At 35.4% G+C, this 23,629-nt stretch overlaps 1 protein-coding gene across 5 annotated transcripts in view; it reads right to left on the bottom strand.

The window, feature by feature from the left end:
* Positions 1-23,629, bottom strand: part of ZFAND4 (zinc finger AN1-type containing 4) — a 76,337-nt gene that overhangs the window by 41,933 nt on the left and 10,775 nt on the right. For 2 of the 5 annotated variants that reach the window (XM_082339457.1, XM_082339459.1), the window contains exon 2: positions 19,949-20,249. The exons of 1 other annotated variant lie outside the window; for it this stretch is intronic. In XM_082339457.1, coding sequence (XP_082195583.1) covers positions 19,949-20,132 — 184 coding nt within the window. In that variant the 5' untranslated portion in view covers positions 20,133-20,249. Of the gene's footprint in view, positions 1-19,948; positions 21,150-23,629 lie in introns of those variants that run through there. 2 more of the 5 variants (XM_082339458.1, XM_082339460.1) reach the window with 2 other exon arrangements.

Below are 23,629 nucleotides of genomic sequence, written 5' to 3'. Positions count from 1 at the left end.
TACATATGTTGCAGTGGGAATACAAACTGGTTCAACCATCTGAAGTGAAATTTGATGGTACCTAACAAAACTACATATGCACTTAAACCTTTTGGCCCAGCAATAACAATTTTAATACTCTACCTTGAAGATATGCCTACAACATACAAAAATATATATGCACAAGGTTATCCACTGTTGCACCATGTAAATATGCAAAATACTGGAAATAACCTAAGTGCCATATACAAAAAAGTGGTTGAATAAACTATGATATATTTTTTTCACACAATGGAATACTATAAAAATGAAAAGAAAAAAATATGAAAACTGCATGAGAAAGTTCTCTATGAACTGATTTAGAGTGACATCCAGGATATATTATTAAGTATAAAAAGCAAAATACAAAAGACTATAGTATGCTACTATTCATGTTAGAAAGAAGAGGATATATGAAAATATACATGTATCTGCCCATTTGTGCAAAATAAAAACAGGGAGGATAAATCAGAAACTAATGAAGGCTTCCCTGGTGGTGCAGTGGTTAAGAATCCACCTGCCAATGCAGGGGACACGGGTTCGAGCCCTGGTCTGGGAAGATCCCACATGCCATGGAGCAAATAAACCTGTGGGCCACAATTACTGAGCCTGAGCTTTAGAGCCAGCAAGCCACAACTACTGAGCCCATGTGCCACAACCACTGAAGCCCGTGTGCCTAGAGCCTGTGCTCTGCAACAAAGAGAAGCCACCACAATGAGAAGCCTGAGCATCGCAACGAAGAGTAGTCCCCACTCACCACAACTAGACAAAGCCCGCGCGCAGCAACGAAGACCCAATGCAGCCAAAAATAAATAAATAAAAATAAATTTATTTTAAAAAAAAATGAAACTAATGAGATTAGTTACCCAACAGGGGATGGGTTGGATGGTGTAGAAAGAATGTGGGAAAGGGAACAAGTAGTAGGAATGAAGGGTAGCAACTTCTAAAATTTTTATATAGCTCTGACACTGGGAATCACGTTGATGTTTCACATCACCTCACCCCCACTACCACCAAATAAACAATTAAAATCATTCAGGTTGTGGGGAAACTTCAAAACAGAATATAAAGACTAACACATGAATATAATTATATTACAAATGAAGGTGTGGGGAAGAAAAAACTAGGTAACTCTAGAAAACAGTATTTTGCCTATACGATAGGCAAAGAGCAAAAAGAAATGCACACAAATATTATACTCTAGTTAGTAAATTTGTTTCTTAGAGATCCATGGGTTAGTGATTCTAAATTAATTTATGTATATAGTTTATGTATATGTATAAGTTTGAGCAAATAAGTAGATGTGCTATGGATAATGTGAACTAAGTTTCTCACTGTGCGAGAAAATGGGAAAATAGGGAAAGGAAAAGGCTAAAATGAGCACTGTGATGATAAATTGTAATTGGAGATATCTGTATGAATTCATGGTTTTTAACATATATCAATTTAGATAGATACAGAAGTGTGGGTATATGAGTGTAAATACACATATTCCTTATCTCTGCCCATTATGAGGCCTAGAGGCAATCACACCCCAATAGCAAGGAGTACACTTAGCACCTGGATCTTGGTTTCTAAATACCACGGCAATAAAAGTAAACTTAGAGAAACAGCTGATGTGAACACTGTGGCAGGGAAAGTACAGGATGAACCTGGAATATCTTGTGGTGCCAGGGAAGGCAAAAATATGCCTAAAAAATGATGGTGGCATTTCAAAAGGAAATATGAACCAATTTGAAGGTACCCCTGATAGTCAAATTTGGGACAATCTCAGCAATACAATAACAATAGTAATAGATTATAACCCATAGAATAAATATTCATGAGTCCATTCTGATATAAATAATTTGGAAAAGGGATAATGAGAAATAAATGACAGCACTTCCTTATAGTAAAATGCCAATAAACGCAGAGAGAATATAAAAGAAACAGAAAAACCATCATTAGTCAAATACTATGGTAACAACTGTTACTGACAAGCCTATCAACGGGTGCTAAAATTACTGACCAAAATAATAAGAAAAAATAGTATGTTTGCATAGTGTCAAGGTAGCTCCTCACATCACAAGATATTAATTACAAAGATAAAAATAGTAACTTTACAGTGTAGAAATCTGGCTGATACCAACTTAGTCATGCAGTCAAAGTCACCAATTAATTCCATTTGCTAAATCCAATGGCCAATTCTCAATTCTCTTCCTACGCAGTCTATCGAGCATCTGATCACTTCCTTCTCCTGGAAAACATTTTATTCACAAAATGACTAACACATTCTCTTGGTTTTGTTATTACCTCTTTGGCCACTACCTCTAAACCTCCTTGGCTGGTCAGTCTCAACTTCCTGACCTCTTAAATTTGGAGTACCCTTGGATCTCTTCTCTCCAAACCTGCTTCTGCTCCAGAAGTACCCATCACAATTAACAGCAACTCCATTCATCCAAGTTGCTCAGGTCAAATACCAAGGAGTGACCCCCAACACCTCTCTTTCTCTCACACCCTACCATTCAATCTGTCAGCAAGTCTTGCTGGCTCTATGACATCCAAACATCCAAATAGAAATATTTATCTTTCCAACTACCATTCTATAGTCCAACACAGCACATTTCTCACCTGTGTTTGTGCAACAGCCTCTACCCCTGCTTCCCCTTTCTCTCTCTGACTATCCTCAGCACACCAGCAAGAATGACCCTCTTAAAATATAGTCAAAACTTCTGATCTCCAGGCAAGCATGTAAGGAGCTTGGAAGTCACCACTGAATCCTAACAAGTAAAACCTGAACAAACTAAAAAGTCAACAACTCTTCTTGAATCCATCAAAGAAATGAGGTCACAGGGCAAATCACTACCCACAATATTGGAGAGACAGAGAAGTGAATATAGAAAATCACAACAAACCAGAGCAGAAACCTCTACCTGGAACCAGTGGGTAGGAAAACCTAACCTATAATTGACGAACTACAGGAGTCTCAGTATGGACAAATCTGAGAGTTAAAAATTCCAGGGAACCTACTCATAGGGCCTCCCGCACACACTTTGTGAATTTTACCTCCAGGAGCTTGACCAGTTCTCACAGTGAATATCAGAGAAAAACCCCCTAGTGCTTCCAGCAGAGGGAGGGGGGAAGTAATGAGTTTGAAATATACCAGAGCATTCTGTTCTCAACAAGGCCTGCCCTCAAGAGAAACTATTTTACCAGCACCTAGTCTGCTGGGGTTTTATCAGAGCCTAACTCACCTGAGGGAAAGGAAATATCTAAGTCCAATCCACTCTAGCCACATGAGGGAAGGGAAATACTCAACTCCAGCTAATTCTAGCATTCCACATGGAGGAAGGGTAATTAGCAATACTTAACTTCAGCTCTCTCCAGCCATCCTGTGCTACCTAAGAGTAAGGAAAGGGGAGGGAAAGGATGAGAAGCACTGGTGAAGTTCTCAGACCAGGGACACAGGCTCAATAGAAGACTGAGACCTCACCTAATTTTCAGACTGTAGAAAGCTTCCCCAATCCTCCACCTTACTCTACACCTCACCACCACATTACTAAAGGCCTAGTAACAGCAGTTCCTTTTACCAAATACATCATGTCTGGCTATCAAGAAAGAATATCAAGGCATACTACGAGGCAAAAAACAGTTTGAAGAGACAGAGCAAGCATCAGAACCAGACTCATATAGGGCAGCAAAGTTGGAATTACCAGACCAGGAATGTAAAACAACTCATCTATGATTAGTCGATTAATATGCTAAGGGCTCTAATGGATAAAGGAGACAGCATGCAAAAACAGATGGGCAATGTAAGCAGAGAGATGGAATTCTAAGAAAGAAGTAAAAGGAAATGCTAGAGAGATCAATAATACTGTAACAGAAAGGAAGAATGTCTTTAGTGGGCTCATTAGTAGACTGAACACAGCTAAGAAAAGAATCTCTGAGCTTGAGTATAATAAAGGAATACTATGAACAATCCTATGCCCACAAATTTGATAATCTAGATGAAATGAACCAATTCCTTAAAGACACAATCTGCCAAAACTCACACAAGAAACAGACAATCTGAATAGGGCTTTATCTATTAAAGAAATTGAATCAATAATTTATAACCTTCCAAAACAAAAAGCACGGCGGCCAAATTGTTTCACTGGTGAATTCTACCAAATATTTAAGAAAGAAATTACACCAATTTTCTATAATTGCTTCCTGAAGACAGAAGCAGAGGAATACTTCCTAACTCATTCTGTGAGGCCAACATTACCCTAATACCGAAACCAGACAAAGACACTACAAGAAAACTACAGACCAATATGTTTCATGAACATAGATGAAAAAATTCTCAATAAAATATTAGCAAATCAAATCCAACAACATGAATAAAAAGAATTATACACCATGACCAAGTTAGATTTATCCCAAGTATGCAAGACAATGTAGTCCGTCACGTCATCAGGTTAAAAAAGAAAAATCACATGATCACATCAATAGATGCAAAAAAAGCATTTGACAAAATCCAACATTCATTCTTCATAAAAGTTCCCAGCAAATTAGGAATAGAGGGGAACTTCCTCAATTTGACCAAAAAAAAAACAAAAACAAAAACCCTACATACTTAATTGTTTGAAATTCAAAGATTTCCTGCTAAGATCAGTAACAAGGCAAGGATGTCTCCCCTCACTACTGCTTTTGAATATTGTACTGGAAGTCCTAGCTGATGCAATAAAACAAGAAAAGGAAAAGTATACAGATTGGGAAGGAAGTTATAAAACTGTCTTTGTTTGCATATGACATGATGGTCTATGTAGAAAAATCCAAAAAGAGTCAACAAAAAAACTCCTGGAACTGATAAGCTATTAGATTATAACAAGGTGGCAGGATACCAGATTAATATACTAAAGACTATCACTTTTTTATATACCAGCAATGATCAAGTGGAATTTGAAATTAAAAACACATTATCATTTATGTTAGCACCAAATATAATTTTAAAACTTAGGTATGAATCTAATAAATATGTATAAGAGCTATATGAGGAAAACTTTAAAATAGTAATGAAAGATATTAAATAATAACCAAAGAAGTAGAGAGAGATTCTACATTCATGGACTGGAAGACTCAATACTGTCAAGATGTCAGTTCTTCCCATGTTGATCTGACTGACCCTATGCAACTTCAAGACTTACTATAAAGTTACAGCAATCAAGACGGCATGGTAATAATGAAAGAATAAACAAATATAATCAATAGAATAGAGAGCCCAGAAATACACCCACAAAAATATAGTCAAGTGATCTTTGACAAGGGAGTGAAGGCAATATAATGGAGCAAAGATAGTCTTTTCCACAAATAGTGCTGGAACAACTGGACATCCGTATGCAAAAAAAATAAAAAATAAAAAAATAATCTAGACACAGACCTTATATCCTTCACAGAAATAAACTCAAAATGAATCAGAGTCCTAAATGTAAAATGCAAAACTATAAAACTCCTAGATGATAACAAGCAGAAAAACCTAGATGACCTTGGGTATGGTGATGACTTTTTAGATACAACACCAAAAGCATGATCCATGAAAGAAATAATCGATAAGCTAGACTTCATTAAAATTAAACATTACTGCTCTGCAAAAGACAATGTCAAGAGAATGAGAAGACAAGCCACAGACTGGGAGAAAACAAACAACAATAAGAAAAGAAACGACTTAAAATTTAAAAATGGGTTAAAGACTTGAACAGACACTTTACCCAAGAAGATATACAGATAACAAGTAAGCATTTGAAAAGATGTTCAACATCATATGTCATTAGTGAAATGCAAATTAAAATGACAATGAAATACCACTACACACCTATTAGAATGGCCAAAATCCAGAACACTGACATCATCAAATGCTGGCAAGGATGTACAGCAATAGGAACCCTCATTCAACGCTGGTGGGAATGCAAAATGGTACAGTCACCTTGGCAGTTTTGTACAAAACTAAACATACTCTTACCATACAATGCAGCAATCACACTCCTTGGTATTTTCCTAAAAGAGCTGAAAACTTATGCCCACACAAAAACCTGCACGTGGATGTTTATAGCATCTTTATTTATAATCGCTGAAACTTGAAGCAACCAAGATGTCCTTCAGGAGATGAATGGGTAATTAAACTGGGGTACATGAAGACAATGGGAGTGTTATAAAGATCTAAGCAGTGTTCAGTGTTATAAAGAAATAAACTATGAAGCCATTAGAAGGCATGGAGGAAACATAAATGCATATTTTTAACGGGAAGAAGCCAATCTGAAAAGGCTACATACTCTATGATTCCAGCTATATGACATTCTGCAAAATACAAAACTATGGAATAGACAGCAAAAAGAATATGGCTTCCAGGGGTTGAGAAGAGGGAGGAATGAATAGGGACAGCACAGAGAACTTTTAGGGCAATGAAATTATCTTCTACAGTGCTATAATGGTGAATATATCATTATGTAAACTATGTAATGTAAACTATGGACTTTAGGCGAAAATGGTAGGTCAATGTAGGTTCATCAGTTATAACAAATGAATAACTCTAGTGTGAGATGTTGATAGTGGGAGAGGTTGTACAAGGGAGGGTGCAGGGCATGCCGTATACAGGAAATCTCTAGTTTTTGTTCAGTTTTATTGTGAACTGAAAATTGCTCTAGCAAAATTTATTAATTTTTAAAATGCTTATCTAAAAGAAAGAAATTGAGAAAACCAATAAACTGAAAATTATTTCCATTCCTGGTTTCTTATTAAACTGAATACATATATTTCTACTCAACATTGCCAATTTCCACTTTAATTCTTAAGGTTAACATTATGTGGTAAGTACATGTAGTACATACATACTGTCAAAACAAAGATGTTAGAGTACTTTTGAAAACACTGTAGGAATGTAGTCACTTCAGAAAATGCAAAAAGTAATGGTAGAAAGAGCTTTATGAGAATGAACTAGAGAAGGAATGGCATATACAAAGAGATTACATATTTTAATGTCTCAAATAGAAAAATAATCTATACTAGTTGACCATATTTCAGTTAGATACAGTTAAGAACTATTAAACATCACTCTGGATTTCCTTCACTCAAATATTTGAATGCCTAGTCTATGACAGACATTAGTCTCTGGGCTAAAAATACACTGGTGAATAAGAAAAAAGACCATGACCTCATGAAGCTTAGATTTTACTTAAAAATAATACTAATAATAAATCCAACCATTCATCCATACATTCACCTATAATATAATGCCAGGTTATTCAGTGTAATGAAAACCAATACAGCAGGGTAAAGATAAAGAGTGACTGGCACAGGTAGGGGTGGGAAGTATATTTTTAATAAGAGTGGTTAAGAAAGGCATGAGGAAATGACACGTGAGAATTTTTTTTTTTTGGCCATGCCACACAGCTTGTGGGATCTTTAGTTCCCTGACCAGGGATTGAACCCAGGCCCTCTGCAGTAACAGTACACAGTCCTAACCACCAGACCACCAGGGAATTCCCTTTAAGAATTTTAATAAAGTGAGAGAATGAACAATAACTGTATCTGGAGGAGGAGAAACCTTCAAGCAGGAAGATGCTGGTCTTATTGAAGAAAGAGTAAAAAGGTGGTGTGCCTCAAGTAGAATTACTAAAATGGAAAGTAATAAAAGAGGGTTAAAGATACATGTAGGAAAAACTTTAAATGCAACAGTAGTGCATTTGGATTTTACTTTGATTGTGATGGGAAGCCACTGGAAGGTTTTGAACAGGGGACTGACAAACAGAGACAAAGAGAGAATCTTGAAAGCAGCAAGAGAAGAGTTAGTTATCAAACAAAGGCATGATCAATAAGATTAACAGCTGATTCCTAATCAGAACCATGGAAGACAGAAGGCAAAAAGATGACATATTCAAAGTGCCAAAAGAAAAAAAAAAAACCTATCAACCAATAATTCTATATATAATGAAATTATCCTTCAAAAATGGGGAAGAATTAAGACAATTCAGACAAACAAAAATTGAAAGTCTGTCACTAGCAGCCTGTCATACAAAAAATGTTAAAAGGAGTTCTTCAGGCTACAATGAAAGAACACTAGAGACTACCTTGAATCCACACAAAGAAATAAAGAACATTGGTAAAAAAAAAAACTACATAGGTAAATACAAAAGACAATATTAATATATTTATAATTTATAGCTATAAACACCTACATTAAAAAAGAAGAAAGATCTCAAATCAATAATTTAAACTTCCACCTTAAGAAACTAAAACAGAACACCAAACTAAACTCAAAGCAAGGAGGAGAAAGAAATAATAAAGTAGAGCTAAACAAAATAAACAATAGAGAAAACTAAGGAAATCAGCTTTTTCAAAAAAGTAACAAAATTTACAAAACTTTAGCTAGACTAAGAAAAAGGAGACTAAATCACAAAAATCAGGAATGAAAGTGGAAACATTGCTACTGACCTTACAAAAATTAAACAAGCTGCATGAAATGGAAAAATTCCTAGAAACTCACAAACTATGAAAACTAAATCAAGAAGAAACAGAATATCTGAATAAACCTAAAAAAGTAGAGATTGAGTCAGTAATCAAAAAACATCCAACAAAAAGAGCTCAGGACCAGACATTAATGCTAAATTCTGCCAAACATTTAATTTAAAGCATTGGTCCCCAACCTTTTTGGCACCAGGGATGGGTTTCATGGAAGACAGTCCTTCCACGGATAGGGGACGGTGCGGGGGTTGGTTCAGGTGGTAATGCGAGCAATGGGGAGCAGCAGATGAAGCTTTGTTCGCTCACTCACCTGCTGCTCACCTCTTGCTGTGCGGCCCGGTTCCTAACAGGCCACGGACCGGTATCAGTCTGCAGCCTGGTGGTTGGGGATCCCTGATTTAAAGGATTAACATAATCTTTCACAAACTCTTACAAAAAGGAAAAGAGGACATAAAACTTACCAACTCCTTCTATCAGGGCAGTATTACTGGGTTACTAACACCAGACAAAGATATTACAAGAAAATATAACTACAGACTAATATCCCTTGTGAAGATAGTTGCAAATATCCTCAACAAAATACTAGCAAACAGAATCTAGCTGCACATCAGAAGGATTATGTACCACGACCAAGTGGGATTCATCCCAGGAGTGCACAAAAACCACATGATCATCTCAATAGATACAGAAAGTGCATGTGACAAAATCCAATTCTTTCATGAGGAAACATTGAACAAATAGGAATTGAAGGAAATTTCCTCAAGCTGGTATACAGTGTCTATAAAACAACCATCAGTAACCACCATATTTAACAGTAAAAGGATGAAAGCTGTCCCCCTAAGATCAGAAATGACACGGATGTTCACTTTCACCATTTCTATTTAACATTTTACTGACGGTTCTAGTCAGGACAATTAGGCAAGAAACAAAAATAAAAAGTATTGAGATTGGAAAGGAAGAAGTAAAACTATATTCACAGATGACATGATCTAAGAACATGGAAAACCCTATAGAATCCACCAAAAAAACCCAATCTCAAAACCAAAAATCAAAACAATGAGCTGCACAAATTCAGTCCAGGACTGCAAGAAGTGAGGCATGAGGACACTGATACCAAATCTAGACAAAGATATCACAAAAAAGTAAATTACAAGTCAATATCACTGATGAACATAGATACAAAAATCCTCAACAAAATATTAGCAAACTGAATTCAACAATACATTACAAAGATCACACACCATGATCAACAAGTGGGATTTATTCCAGGGATGTAAGGATGGTTCAACACCCACAAATCAATGTGATACACGACATTAATAAATTTAAGAATAAAAATCATATGATCATCTCAATAGATGCAGAAGAAGTTTTTGATGAAATTCAATATCCATTTATGACAAAAACTCTAAACAAAGTGGATACTGAGGGAACCTACCTCAACATAATAATGACTGTATATGACAAGCTCAGATATAACATCATACTCAATGATGAAAGGCTGAATGCATTTCCTCCAAGATCAGGAACAACACAAGAATGCCAAGACTCACCACTTTTATTCAACATAGTTTTGGAAGTCCCAGCCACAGCAATCAGACAAGAAAAAGAAAGAAAAAGAATCCAAATTGTAAATGAAGAAGTAAAATTGTCTGTTTACAGATGACAACACACCATACATAGAAAATCCTAAGGACACCACCAAAAAAACTACTAGAACTCATCAATGAATTCGGTAAAGTTGCAGGATACAAAATTAATATATGGAAATCTGTTGTACTTCTATACACTAACAACAAACAATCAGGAAGCGAAATTAAGAATATTACATCTATAATCACATCAAAAAGAATAAAATATCTGGGAATAAATCTAACTAAGGGGGTAAAAGACCAGTATCAGAAAACTATAAGACACTGATTAAAGAAACTGAAGACAACACAAACAAATGGAAAGATACACCAGGCTCATAGATTGGAAGAATATATACTGTTAAAATGACCAGACTATCCAAGACAATCTACAGATTCATATATGTTACACACGAAAGCTATTAAGAGAGTAAATCCTTAGAGTTCTCTTCACAAGGAAAACAATTTTTCCCTATTTCTTTAATTTTGCATTTGTATGAGATGATTTTCTCTAAACTTACTGTGGTTATCATTTCGTGGTACATATAAGTCAAATCATTATGCTGTATACCTTAAACTTACAGTGCTGTATGTCAATTATATCTCAATAAAAATGGGGGGAGAGGAGGGAAAGACAGTAGAAAAGATCAGTGAAAGAGCTGAGTTTTTTTGAAAAGATAAACAAAATATACAAACCTTTAGCCAGATTCACCAAAAAGAAGAGAGAGCACTCAAATAAATAAAATGAAAATGAAAAGGAGACATTGCAAATGAAAAGGCAACCTACAAGATAGGAGAAAATATTTGCAAATCATAAATCTGATAAAGGGTAAATATCAAAAATATATAAAGAACTCATATAACTCAAAATAAAAAAATTTTATTTAAACATGGGTAAAGGATCTGAATAGACATTTTTTCTAAGAAGACATATGAATGCCAACAGGTACATGAAAAGGTGCTTGACAGCACTAATCCTTAGGGAAATGCAAATCAAAACCACAATGAGAATTCACCTCACACCTGTTAGAATGGCTATCATCAAAAAGACAACAGGGGGCTTCCCTGGTGGCACAGTGGTTAAGAATCTGCCTGCCAATGCTGGGAACACGGGTTCGAGCCCTGGTCTGGGAAGATCCCACATGCCGCGGAGCAACTAAGCCGGTGAGCCACAACTACTGAGCCTGCACGTCTGGAGCCTGTGCTCCGCAATGGGAGAGGCCGCGACAGTGAGAGGCCCGCGCACCGCGATGAAGAGTGGCCCCCACTTGCCGCAACTAGAGAAAGCCCTCACACAGAAACGAAGACCCTACACAGCCGAAAATAAATAAATTAATTTAAAAAAAAAAAAGGGAAAATACTCAACTAAAAAAAAAAAAAAGACAACAAATAACAAGTGTTGGCAAGGATGTGGAAAAATGGGAAATCTTGTACACTGTTGGTGGGAATATAAATTGGTTCAGCCACTATGGAAAATAGTATGGAGGTGCCTCAAAAAATTAAAAATAGAACTATCATATGATCCAGCAATTCCACTTCTGGGTATTCATCAGAAGCAAATGAAACTACTATCTCAAAAGGATATCTGCACCCCCATGTTCACTTTAGTTACACTAGCCAACACATGGAAACAACCTAAGTGTCCACTGACAGATGAATGGATAAAGAAACCGTGGTGTATATATACAATGGAATGCTGTTCAGCCATAAAAGAAGGAAACTTGCTATTTGTGACAACATGGATGGACCTTGAGGGCATTACGCTAGGTGAAGTAAATCAGAGACAAACAAATATTGTATGATATCATTTATTTGAATTTAAAAAACTCATAGGCACAGAGAACAGACTGGTGTTTGCCAGAGGCAGGGTGTAGGGGTTGTGCAAAATGGGTGAAAGTGGTCAAAAGGTACAAGCTTCCACTTATAAGATAAATAAGTCCTAGCAATATTACGTACAGCTTGGTGGGTATAGTTAATACTGCACTGTATGTTTGAAAGTTGCTAAGAGAGTAGATCTTAAAAATTCTCATCTGCAGAAAAAAATTATAACTATGTGTGGTGATGGATATTAACTAAAATTATTGTGGTAATCATCTCGGGATACACATATAATCTTTATGTTGTACACATAAAATTAATAAAATATTGTAGGTCAATTATGTCTCAAAAATAATTTTTTAAATGACAGCAAAATCATAAGCAACAAATGAAAAAAAATCTAAGTTGGATTTCAAGAAAATTTAAAACTTCTGAGCATGAAAGGACCCCATCAAGAAAATGAAAGGATAACCCACAGAAGCAAATGTGGTATGTCTTTTCATAATCCTGATGAGAGTCTAGCATTTCAAATAAAGAACTATTATAACAATACAATAAAAAAAATACATAATCCACTTAAAAATGGGCAAAGGGTTTGGACAGACATTGCTCCAAAAATGATGGCCCATAAGCACACATATAATGCTCAATATCTTTAGTCATTAGGGAAGTACGAATCAAAATCATGAGATACCAATTTCCCACCTACTAGGATAGTTATAATAAAAAAAAAATTTGGAAAATAACAGGCATTGGTAAAAATGTGGAGAGACTGGAACTCTTATACACTGCTGGTGATAATGCAAAATGGTGCACCCACTGTGAAAAAGTTCAGCAGTGCTTCAAATTGTTAAATACATAGTCACCATAGGATCCAGCAATTCCATTCTTCAGTATATACCCAAGTGAACTGAAAACATATGTTCAAACAAAAACTTGTACATAAACATTCATCACAGCATTATTCATAATAGTCAAAAAGTAGAAACCAGCTAAATATCCATTGGCTGATGAATGGTTAAATAAATGTATATGCGTTACAATGGAGTATTATTGAGACCTTAAAGGAATGAAGTACATACTACAACTTGAATGCACCTTGAAAACATTATGCTAAGTGAAAGAAACCACATATTGCATGATTCTGTTTACATGAAACGTCCTGAATAGGCAAATCCAGAGACAGAAAAATCAGTACATGCCAGGGAAAGGTGGGTTGAAATACATTTGTAACTACAAGTTTACTTTTTTTGGGGACAGAAATTTTCTGGAATTAGATAGTGGTGATTAATACACAACACTGTGAATATACTAAAAAGCACTGTACTGTATACTTTAAAATGGTGAATTTTATATTACGTAAATTTTATCCCAATTTTTTAAATGTAAAAAAAAGTGAAGTATGATGTTTCAGACATACAAAGGCAGAAAAATTCATCACTAGCAGACCCACACTACAACAAATGTTTAAGTCCTTCAAAAAAAACAAAAACAACAACAATAAAAAAGACAAGTCCTTCAGGAAAAAGGAAAATGATACCAAATGAAAATCTGGATCTATGTAAAGGAATGCAGAGCATAAAAAATGGTAACTATACAAAGAAGTAGTTTTTAATATTGTTTAAGCATTTTTTAAAGATAATTGACTGTTCAAGCAAAAATAACAATGTATTGTGGGGTTCACAACATATGTAAAAGAAAATGCGTGACAATAATAGTATAAAGGCCAAGAGGGGAGAAATGAAAAGTACAATATTGTAGGGTTCCTATAAGATATGCAAAGTGGTATATCACTTGAAGATAGAGAATGGTAAGTTAAAGATGTATATTACAGACCACTAAAGCAACAGCTAAAATACCAGGATAAAGAGTTATAATCGATAAGCCAACAAAAGAGAACAAAATGGAATCATACCGAATACTCAATCCAAAACAAATATGGAAAAGAGGAAAAAGTGAACAAAGAATAGATGCAACAAATAGAAGACAAATAATAATATGACGAGCTAAAACCTAATCACATCTATAGTCATCTTAAATAAAATGGTCTAAAAACTGCAAGTTAAGAGGCAGACAGAGATTGGATTAACAAAAAAATAAAAATAAAAAGCAAGACTCGATTATATGCTGTCTGCAAGAAATAGGCACCTTAAATATAAAGATATAAATAGATAAAAAGTAAAAGGATGGAAAAACATATCTTATGCTGACCACTAGTCAAAAAAAATCTGGAGTGATGATATTAATATCAGATAAAGTAGATTTCAGGGAAAAAATTATTACCAAGGATAACGAATGTCATTTCATAATGATGAAGAGGTCAGTGAAGTCAAGAGGACATAAAATCCTAAAAATGTATGCACCTAATAACAGAGCTTCAAAGAACATGACATAAAGGCTGACAGAATTGGAAGGAGAAAAAGATAAATCCACAATTATAGTTGGAGATTCCAATACTCCTCCCAACAGTTGACAGAATAAGTAAATAATCAAAAAGAACATATAGAACACTATCACAGAAATTGCCCTGACATTTATAGAACATGCCACACATCAATAACAGGATGCACATTCTTCTCAAGTGCATAAGTAACATTTACCAAGACAGACAATATTCTGGACCATAAAACTAGTTCCTAAATTTTAAAAGAATCAATTTTAAATTGATTTAAATTTAAATTAAATTTAGAATTAAATTATAAGCCAATATCAGAAAGATTTCTAGAAATTCCCCACATTTTTAGAAACTAAACAACATACTTCTAAATAATCCATGGATCAAAAAAGGCATCAAAAGGAAAATTAGAAAATAATTTGAACTTAATGAAAATGAAAATACAACATATCAAAATGTATGGAATACCAATAAGACAGTACTTAGGAGGAAACTTAAAGCACTACCCACCAATATTTCATAAGAAGAAATGGATTGGATCAATAACCTTAGTCTCAAGAAATTAGAAAAAGAGTAAATTAAACCCAAAGTAAGCCAAAACATTGTTAATAAAAATCAAAACAAAAATCAATGAAATGGAAAACAGAAAAATAGGAGAGAAAAATCAATGAAAACAAAATCTGATTCTTCAAGAAATTCATTAAATTAATAAAGACTGATTTTTTAAAATAATAATGCAAATTACCAGTACTAGGAATGAAAGGGTGACATCATTACAGATTCCACAGATATTGAAAGAATAAAAGAATATTATGAACTTTATGCCAATAAAATTCAACAAACAGATCAACAAAATCCTTAAAAGATACAAGCTACCCAAGCTCACTCAGGAAGAAAAAGATAACCTGAATAGCCCTATATTTATTAAAGAGATAGCTTCACAGTTGAGGATATAACACCAAATGTACTCTCTATCTAAAAATTGCAAAGGAAGGAATAGTCCCAGTTCATTCAATGAGGACACTATTGCCCTGATACCAAAACTAAAGAAGACATTACAAAATAAAATCAGTATTCCTTCATAAACAAAGATACGAATATTCTAACACAGTTTTAACAAACAAAATTCAATAATATATTAAAAAGATAAAACAACAGGAACAAGTAAAGTGAATTCCAGGAATGCTGGTTTAATATTTTAAAAATCAATGTAATTGGGACTTCCCTGGTGGTCCAGCGGTTGAAACTCCATGCTTCCAACACAGGGGGTGCGGGTTCGGTCCCTGGTCAGGGAACTAGGATCTCGTCTGCCACGTAGCATGGCAAAAAAAAAGCACCAATGTAACTGAACCTTTACAGGAAAATATAGAAGAAATTTTCTGTGACTTCAGATTGACAAAGATTTCACTGACAAAGATATGACACCCATATCCATTTTTTAAAAATTTGACAAATTGGACTTCAGCTAAATTAACATTTTCACTTCAAAAGGTACTGTTAAGAGAATAAAAAGACAAGCCACAGTCTGGGAGAAAATCTCAGCAAAATGTGTATCTGATTAAAAACCTGTATTCAAAATTGGACAGCTACATGTAAAAGTATGAAATTAGAACACTCCCTGACATCATGCACAAAAATAAACTCAAAATGGATTAAAGACCTAAGTGTAAGGGCAGACACTATCAAACTCTTAGAGGAAAACATAGGCAGAACACTCTATGACATACATCACAGCAAGATTCTTTTTGACCCAGCTCCCAGAGAAATGGAAATAAGAACACAAATAAACAAATGGGACCTAATGAAACTTAAAAGCTTTTGCACAGCAAAGGAAAACATAAACAAGACCAAAAGACAACCATCAGAATGGGAGAAAATATTTGCAAATGAAGCAACTGACAAAGGATTACTCTCCAAGATTTACAAGCAGCTCATGCAGCTCAATAACAAAAAAACGAACAACCCAATCCAAAAATGGGCAGAAGACCTAAATAGACATTTCTCCAAAGAAGATATACAGATGGCCTACAGACACATGAAAGAATGCTCAACATCATTAATCATTAGAGAAATGCAAATCAAAACTACAATGAGATATCATCTCACACCGGTCAGAATGGCCATCATCAAAAAATCTAGAAACAATAAATGCTGGAGAGGGTGTGGAGGAAAGGGAACACTCTTGCACTGTTGGTGGGAATGTAAATTGATACAGCCACTATGGAGAACAGTATGGAGGTTCCTTAAAAAACTACAAATAGAACTACCATACGACCCAGCAATCCCACTACTGGGCATATACCCTGAGAAAACCATAGGTCAAAAAGAGTCATGTACCAAAATGTTCATTGCAGCTCTATTTACAATAGCCAGGACATGGAAGCAACCTAAATGTCCATCGACAGATGAATGGATAAAGAAGATGTGGCACATATATACAATGGAATATTACTCAGCCATAAAAAGAAATGAAATGGAGGTATTTGTAATGAGGTGGATGGAGTTAGAGTCTGTCATACAGAGTGAAGTAAGTCAGAAAGAGAAAAACAAATACAGTATGCTAACACATATGTACGGAATCAAAGGGGAAAAAAAGCCATGAAGAACCTAGTGGCAGGACGGGAATAAAGACACAGACCTACTAGAGAATGGACTTGAGGATATGGGGAGGGGGTGGGGTGAGATGTGACAGGGTGAGAGAGTGTCATGGACATATATACACTACCAAATGTAAAATAGATAGCTAGTGGGAAGCAGCCGCATAGCACAGGGAGATCAGCTCGGTGCTTTGTGACCACCTAGAGGGGTGGGACGGGGAGGGTGGGAGGGAGGGAGATGCAAGAGGGAAGAGATATGGGAACATATTGTATATGTATAACTGATTAACTTTGTTATAAAGCAGAAGCTAACACACCATTGTAAGGCAATTATACTTCAATAAAGGTGTTTAAAAAATAATAATAATAATAATCCCTTACATTTCTTGGCACATTTTTTCTTTCCAAATCCCTATCCTCTGAGTACCATGTACTCTTCTTTGCAGACCACTACTCTAGGTAATGATAAGCTCCAAAGAATTTTCCTTCTCTGGAAACTCAAGAGAACTAAATTACATCTCCTCCCAAGGGCATAGCTCTTATATCCTTTGGTACATATTGCACTATCTCCACAGACTAACCATTTTCCCCTGATAAAGAGCACAGATGCTCTGCTAAATGCTTTTCATTGAATTCATTTAATCCTGAGGACAACTCTGAACTAGGTACTATTATCAGTCCCATTTTAAATTAGCACAACTGAGGTAAAGAGAGGTTAAGTAATTTACTCAGTTGGTAATCTGAAATCAGGCAGTCTGGCTTCAGTTGCTCCTGTCCCTTCAAGGCCCATTTAAAGTCCCCTTGTAGGTACTACAGCCTCATCATTCCTAATCCAGCACATTCCTTCAACCCTTTCTCTGCAGTCCCCTCCATCTACCCTCCTATCTCCTACTATGCTCTAGTTCCCAGCTTCCCAAAAGCTGCCCAAAAGGAAAAGCAGTCTGGCAGAGCAACCATTTCCCTGAAAGATTAAACTGAACAGTGTCACCTCTGCCTTCCTATCCTACCTACTCCATATCCTTTTATCTTGGAGAGTCTTACCCACCATGTTATCCTCAAATGTCATCCTGGGTAGAAATAGAAATATCACCTAGAAAAGGATTAAAATTAATTTTACATGAAGGATGCCCTCTTAAAGCCTCCTGAAGAACAGAGTGACTATCCCTGCCCACGGGCTGCAAGAAGTTACAAAAGTTTAGAGAACAGGAGGGAAAGAAGGGGTGAGGGCTAGAAGGATGGGGAATGGGAACAGGAATTAAGATCTATTGACCACTAGTGGTAAGTGCTATGGACTGAACTGTATCCCACCAAAATTTATATCTTGAAGTCCTAACCCTCAAAGTGATGGTATTCGGAGATAGGGCCTTTGGGAGATAATTAGGTTTAGATGAGGTCATGAGGGTGAGGCCCTTATGGTTGGACCCAAGCCCTTATAAGAAGAGATGCCCATGTGAGGACACAGTGAAAACAAACCTGTCTACAAGTCAGGAAGGAAGCCTCACCAGAACCTGATCATGCTGGTACCCTGATCTCAGAGTTTCAGCCTCTGGAACTGTGAGAAAATAAATTTCTGTTGTTTAAGCCTCCCAGTCTGTGGTATTTTGTTGTGACAGCCCAAGCAGACAAAGACTGTAGAGATTTTACATAGTACCTCATTTAATCTCCCAATAAGTATATTCATTTTATAAATGTCTAAACTAGGTTTCAACTGTCTAATAACTACAATGTCATTGCTTTTACCCTATCTCTCCTCCTACAGAGGACAAGTAGCCTATATCTTGGCTCTGGTCCAACTCTGTCAGTAAATATTTCCCTTGGATGAGTCCCTAATCTTTCCTAAGCCCAAATCTACTCTTCTGCCATTAAGAGAACTAAACAGGATGCCCTCTAGAGTGCTTCTGCTGCACAGAGATTATTCAAAATGCATGAAAGCAGGAAAAAATGCAGAGATTACTTAGAACACAAGAGGGTTTTTTAAAAATCTTACCGCTCCTAAAAAGATATCACTACACCAGCATATAAATAAAAAAGCAGGAAAAGTCAAAATAAACTCTTCTGACTCTGTATCTCACCAAATCATTTGGGGAGAGAAAAGCTTCGTGTGCCATTAATGGGTGTATTGACGTGGTCATTGGACTGAGCTGGTCACTAACTTCAACAGAACTTAGTTACTAGAGGAATATCAAATATTCAGAAGCTCAGATACTAGGATCCTTGACTTTACAAAGATAAAAAATTCCAATCCTCCTCATCCTTCTAAAATTCTGAACTTAAACTGAGATGGAGGGCATGCTAGTTTCTACCTTTATATTACAAGCAAGTTCCAGCTGGCTCAAAAAGCAAAGATTCATTTAGTGTTATACGGAAAATTTTCTAGTCTTTACTGGATTTTAACAACTATAAATGGCAAATACCACTTATTTCAGAAATCTGCCAAGTACAAAGAAAAAAACTAATTTTAACACAAAGTAATTTATAACACTTTTCACAAATACACCAACCATTAAAGAGACATTATACAATATTCAGTATCCCTGCTATACTGAGGAAACTTCAAATCTATGTAAATGTAAACCAAAAACTCTTCCCAGAAAATCTCCACATTAAAAAAAGAAAAAGTATTCACAAAGCACTCTAAAAAAGTAAACAGGGTCAATAAAAGGGAATTCAATTATCACTGTAAGGTAGTTATTGCAGAATCTTCACATCACAATAACCTGTTGAAAAACTATTTTAAAATATTATTTCACACCATTAACATAATGCCAGGGATTTGCTTTGATTCAAAAGAATCTGGTAGAAAGGGAACAGAGTGGGGGAAATGCAGGAATGGAAAAAAGACAGTTCATGAATTAATAACTGTTGAAGCTGAGTAGGGCGTATATAAGGATTCATTCTCCATTTCTTTCTAATTCCATGTATGTTTGACATTTCTCCATAAGAAAAGCTAAAAAGTTATTATACACTCTTGAAGAACAAATTTAATCCTACAAAACAAGAAAGACTAGTACCTTCCAATCTTCGAATTTTTGCTTTCACAGAAATAACAGCTTCAAAGCGTGAAACTCTCAGCTCAAAACATGTTCCAGTCAGTGTTTCAATGAAGAGCTCCATGGTATCATAGAAAGGAAGTCTGTAGTAAAATGGTCCCACGTTATCTTCATTGAAGAATGGAGGATCTTTTCTGTTATCCATTACTTTGACTTTTCTAATTCCTCTGGTATATGTTGTAGGCAACTATATTCCAGTTCTAACCAAATCAGCTTTGAACATTGGTAATATATATCGTTGTTCATGTTTTGAGTTTTGTACCTAAAAAACAAGAATAATGTTTTTTTAACAAGCCTATGTGAAAGTCTCATTCCTCCACAAAGATTTTCTCAACTCTGGCCCATATCAGCCTTCCAGAGAGCCCAGAATTCATTTTAGTGCTTACTATGTCTAATCCTGAACTTTACACAATTGTCTTTGAACTCACTCTCCCAATTAGAGTGTAAGATTATTAAGAACAGGTATATTTGCTACACTTTATCTTACTAGAGCTCAGCAGTTACTTACATTACATGCTCAACAAATATGTTTTGTTGTTAATGATATTTGAACCAATGAACTCAACATGTAGGTATATATTTGCAAGACTTGGAATAAGTTATGCACATCCTTTCCTAAAACACATAAGTTACATTTTATAACCCATACAAAGTATAATGTTATAGCCATTGTACATCTGAATCACACTGAATAAAAGGAATAGTAACCATCTTAAAAGTAGGATTCACTAAATAATCAATAAGCATTTGGGTTTCCAGAGGTTATCCACCAGTATAGCACTGAGATGAGGTTAATACTGGTAACAGACATTAGACATAATCTCTACACACAAATATACAATGGCTAATGAATATGAGAGGCAAACACAACCAACAGAAATACTAAAATAAATTACAAGTGTATAATTAGGAGAATAGGAATAATCAAGTTGATAAATTGCTATTAATCAGTGAAAACTTTGAAAAGGTGTGGTGGGGGGCTTGCACTTAAACTAAAAGGACAAATGATACATATTCTTTCTGGAGAAGTAGGTAAATCTTTTCAATACCTTTATGGCGATATAATTTATATATCATAAAATTCACCCATTTAAAGCCTAAAATTTACTGGGTTTTAGTATGGTTACAAAATTGTACAACTATCACCATAATCATTTTTTTAAAATTTATTTTTATTTATTTATTTTTTTTTTGTCTGTGTTGGGTCTTCGTTTCTGTGCGAGGGCTTTCTCTAGTTGCGGCAAGCGGGGGCCACTCTTCATCGCGGTGCGCGGGCCTCTCACTGTCGCGGCCTCTCTTGTTGCGGAGCACAGGCTCCAGACGCGCAGGCTCAGTAGTTGTGGCTCACGGGCCTAGTTGCTCCGCGGCATGTGGGATCTTCCCAGACCAGGGCTCGAACACGTGTCCACCATAATCATTTTTAGAACATTTTTATCAACCCTAAAAGGAACCTCTTATTCTTTAGACACACTTCTAAATTCTCTCTCTCTCAGCCCTAGGCAATCACTAATCTACTTTCTGTCTTTATAATTTTGCCTATTCTGGACATTTCACATAAAAAGAATCATATAATATGTAAACTTTTGTGACCGGCTTCTTTCACTTAGCATGAGGTTTTCAAAGTTCATCCATGTTCTAGGATGTATCAGTATTTCATTCTTTTTTTTATTTCTGAATAATAGTCCATTATAAGGATGTACCACATGTTAACTTATCCAGCCATCAGTTGATGGGCATTCTGGGTTGTTTCCAATTTTTGCCTATTATGAATAATGCTGTGAGAACACTCAATTACAAGTCTGTGATACACATGTTTTCCTTTCTCTTCCATATATATCTAGAAGTGGAACTGATGGGTTGTGTGGTAACCCTGTGTTTAGCAATTTGTGGGACTACCAAACTGTTTTCAAAAGTGGTCTGAACCATTTTACATTCCCACCAACAATGAACAAGGGTTTGGATTTCTTCACATCCTTGCCAATACATTTTATTGTCTTTTGATTAAAGTCATCGTAGTGTGTATGAAGTAGTGTCTCACTGTGGTTGTGATTTGCCTTAATGACTAATGATGTTAAGAATCTTTTTACGTGCTTAGTACCCATTTGCACATATTCTTTACAGAAATGTCTATTCAGAAAGTCCATTCAGATCCTGTCCATTGAGTTATTTTTGTCTAACACTTTCCAGATACAAGCTGTTTAATGGATATATGATTCACAAATACTTTCTCCAATTTTGTAGGTTGTCTTTTAACTTTCTTGATAGTTTCCTTTAAAGCACAAAAGTTTTAATTTTAATGAAGCCCAATCTGACTATTTTTCTTCTGTTGCTTATACTTTGGGTATCATATTTTAAAAGCTTTGCCTAATGCAAGGTAATAACAATTGACCAGTACATATTTTTCTAAGAATTGTATAGTGTAGCCCTTACATTTAGGTCTATAGTCTATTTTGAATTTATTTTTGTGGTGGTTGTACAATAGAGGTACAGCTCTATTCTTTTGCAGACAAATAACCAGTTGTCTCAGCACCATTTGTTAGAAAGACTATTCTAAATCCATTGAATTGTCTTAGCACGCTTGTTGAAAACCAGCTGACCACAACCTCAATTCTGTTCCATTGATCTATATGTCTATCCTTATGCCAGTAGCACACTGCCTTTGTAGCTTTGTAGTAAGTTTTGAGATCAGGAAGTGTGAGTCTTTTAACTTGTTCTTCTCTTTCAAGATCATTGGCTATTCTGGGTCCTTTGAATTTCCATAGGAATTATAGGATCAGCTTGTGTATTTTGCAGAAACACTAGTTGGGATTTTGATACGGACTGTGTTCAGTCTACAGATTAATTTGGATAGTATTACAATCTTGACAATATTAAGTCTTATAATCCATCAACATGCAATATCTTTCAGTTTATTTATAACTTCTTTAATTGCTTTCAACAATGTTCTATAGTTTTCAGATTATACGTTTTGTATTTTAAAAACGTATTTCTAAGAATTTTGTTCTTTTTGATGTCCCTGTCAATGAAATTGTTCTTAGTTTCATTGTCAGATTGCTCATTGCTAGTGTATAAAAATACAATTGATTTTAATATATTGGTCTTGTTCACTGCAACCTTGCTGAACTCAGTAGTTCTAGTATTTTTCTAAGTGGATTCCTTAGGATTTTCTACATACAAGATAATGTCAACTACAAACAGAAATTTTAACTTCTTCCTTTCCAATCTAGATGATCTTTATTTCCTTTTCTTACCTAATTGCCCTGCCTGGAATCTCCAATACAGGTTGAATAGCAGTGGTGAGAGCAAACATTCTTGTCTTTTTCCTGTTGTAGGGAAAATCATTCAGCCTTTCACCATGAGCTATGATTTTAGCTGTGGGGTTTTCATAGGTAATCTTTATCAGATGGAGAACGTTCCCTTCTATTCCTACTTTGTTTACGTGTCAGTTGTCTTTTTTAAATCACAGTGTTAGATTTTGTCAAATACTTTTCTTTAGTGTCTCAGATGATCGTGTGGTTTTTGTCTCATATTCTATTAATATGGTGTATTACATTGACTGCTTTTTGATATATTGAACCAACCTTGCATCACTGGGATAAATCCATTTGTATATGGTCTGTAATCATTTATATATGTTACTAG

This window comes from Balaenoptera borealis (genome assembly GCF_965194805.1).
Source record: "Balaenoptera borealis genome assembly, chromosome: 10".
NCBI classification, from domain to species: Eukaryota; Metazoa; Chordata; class Mammalia; order Artiodactyla; family Balaenopteridae; genus Balaenoptera; species Balaenoptera borealis.
This window is presented reverse-complemented; position numbering and strand designations above follow the sequence as displayed.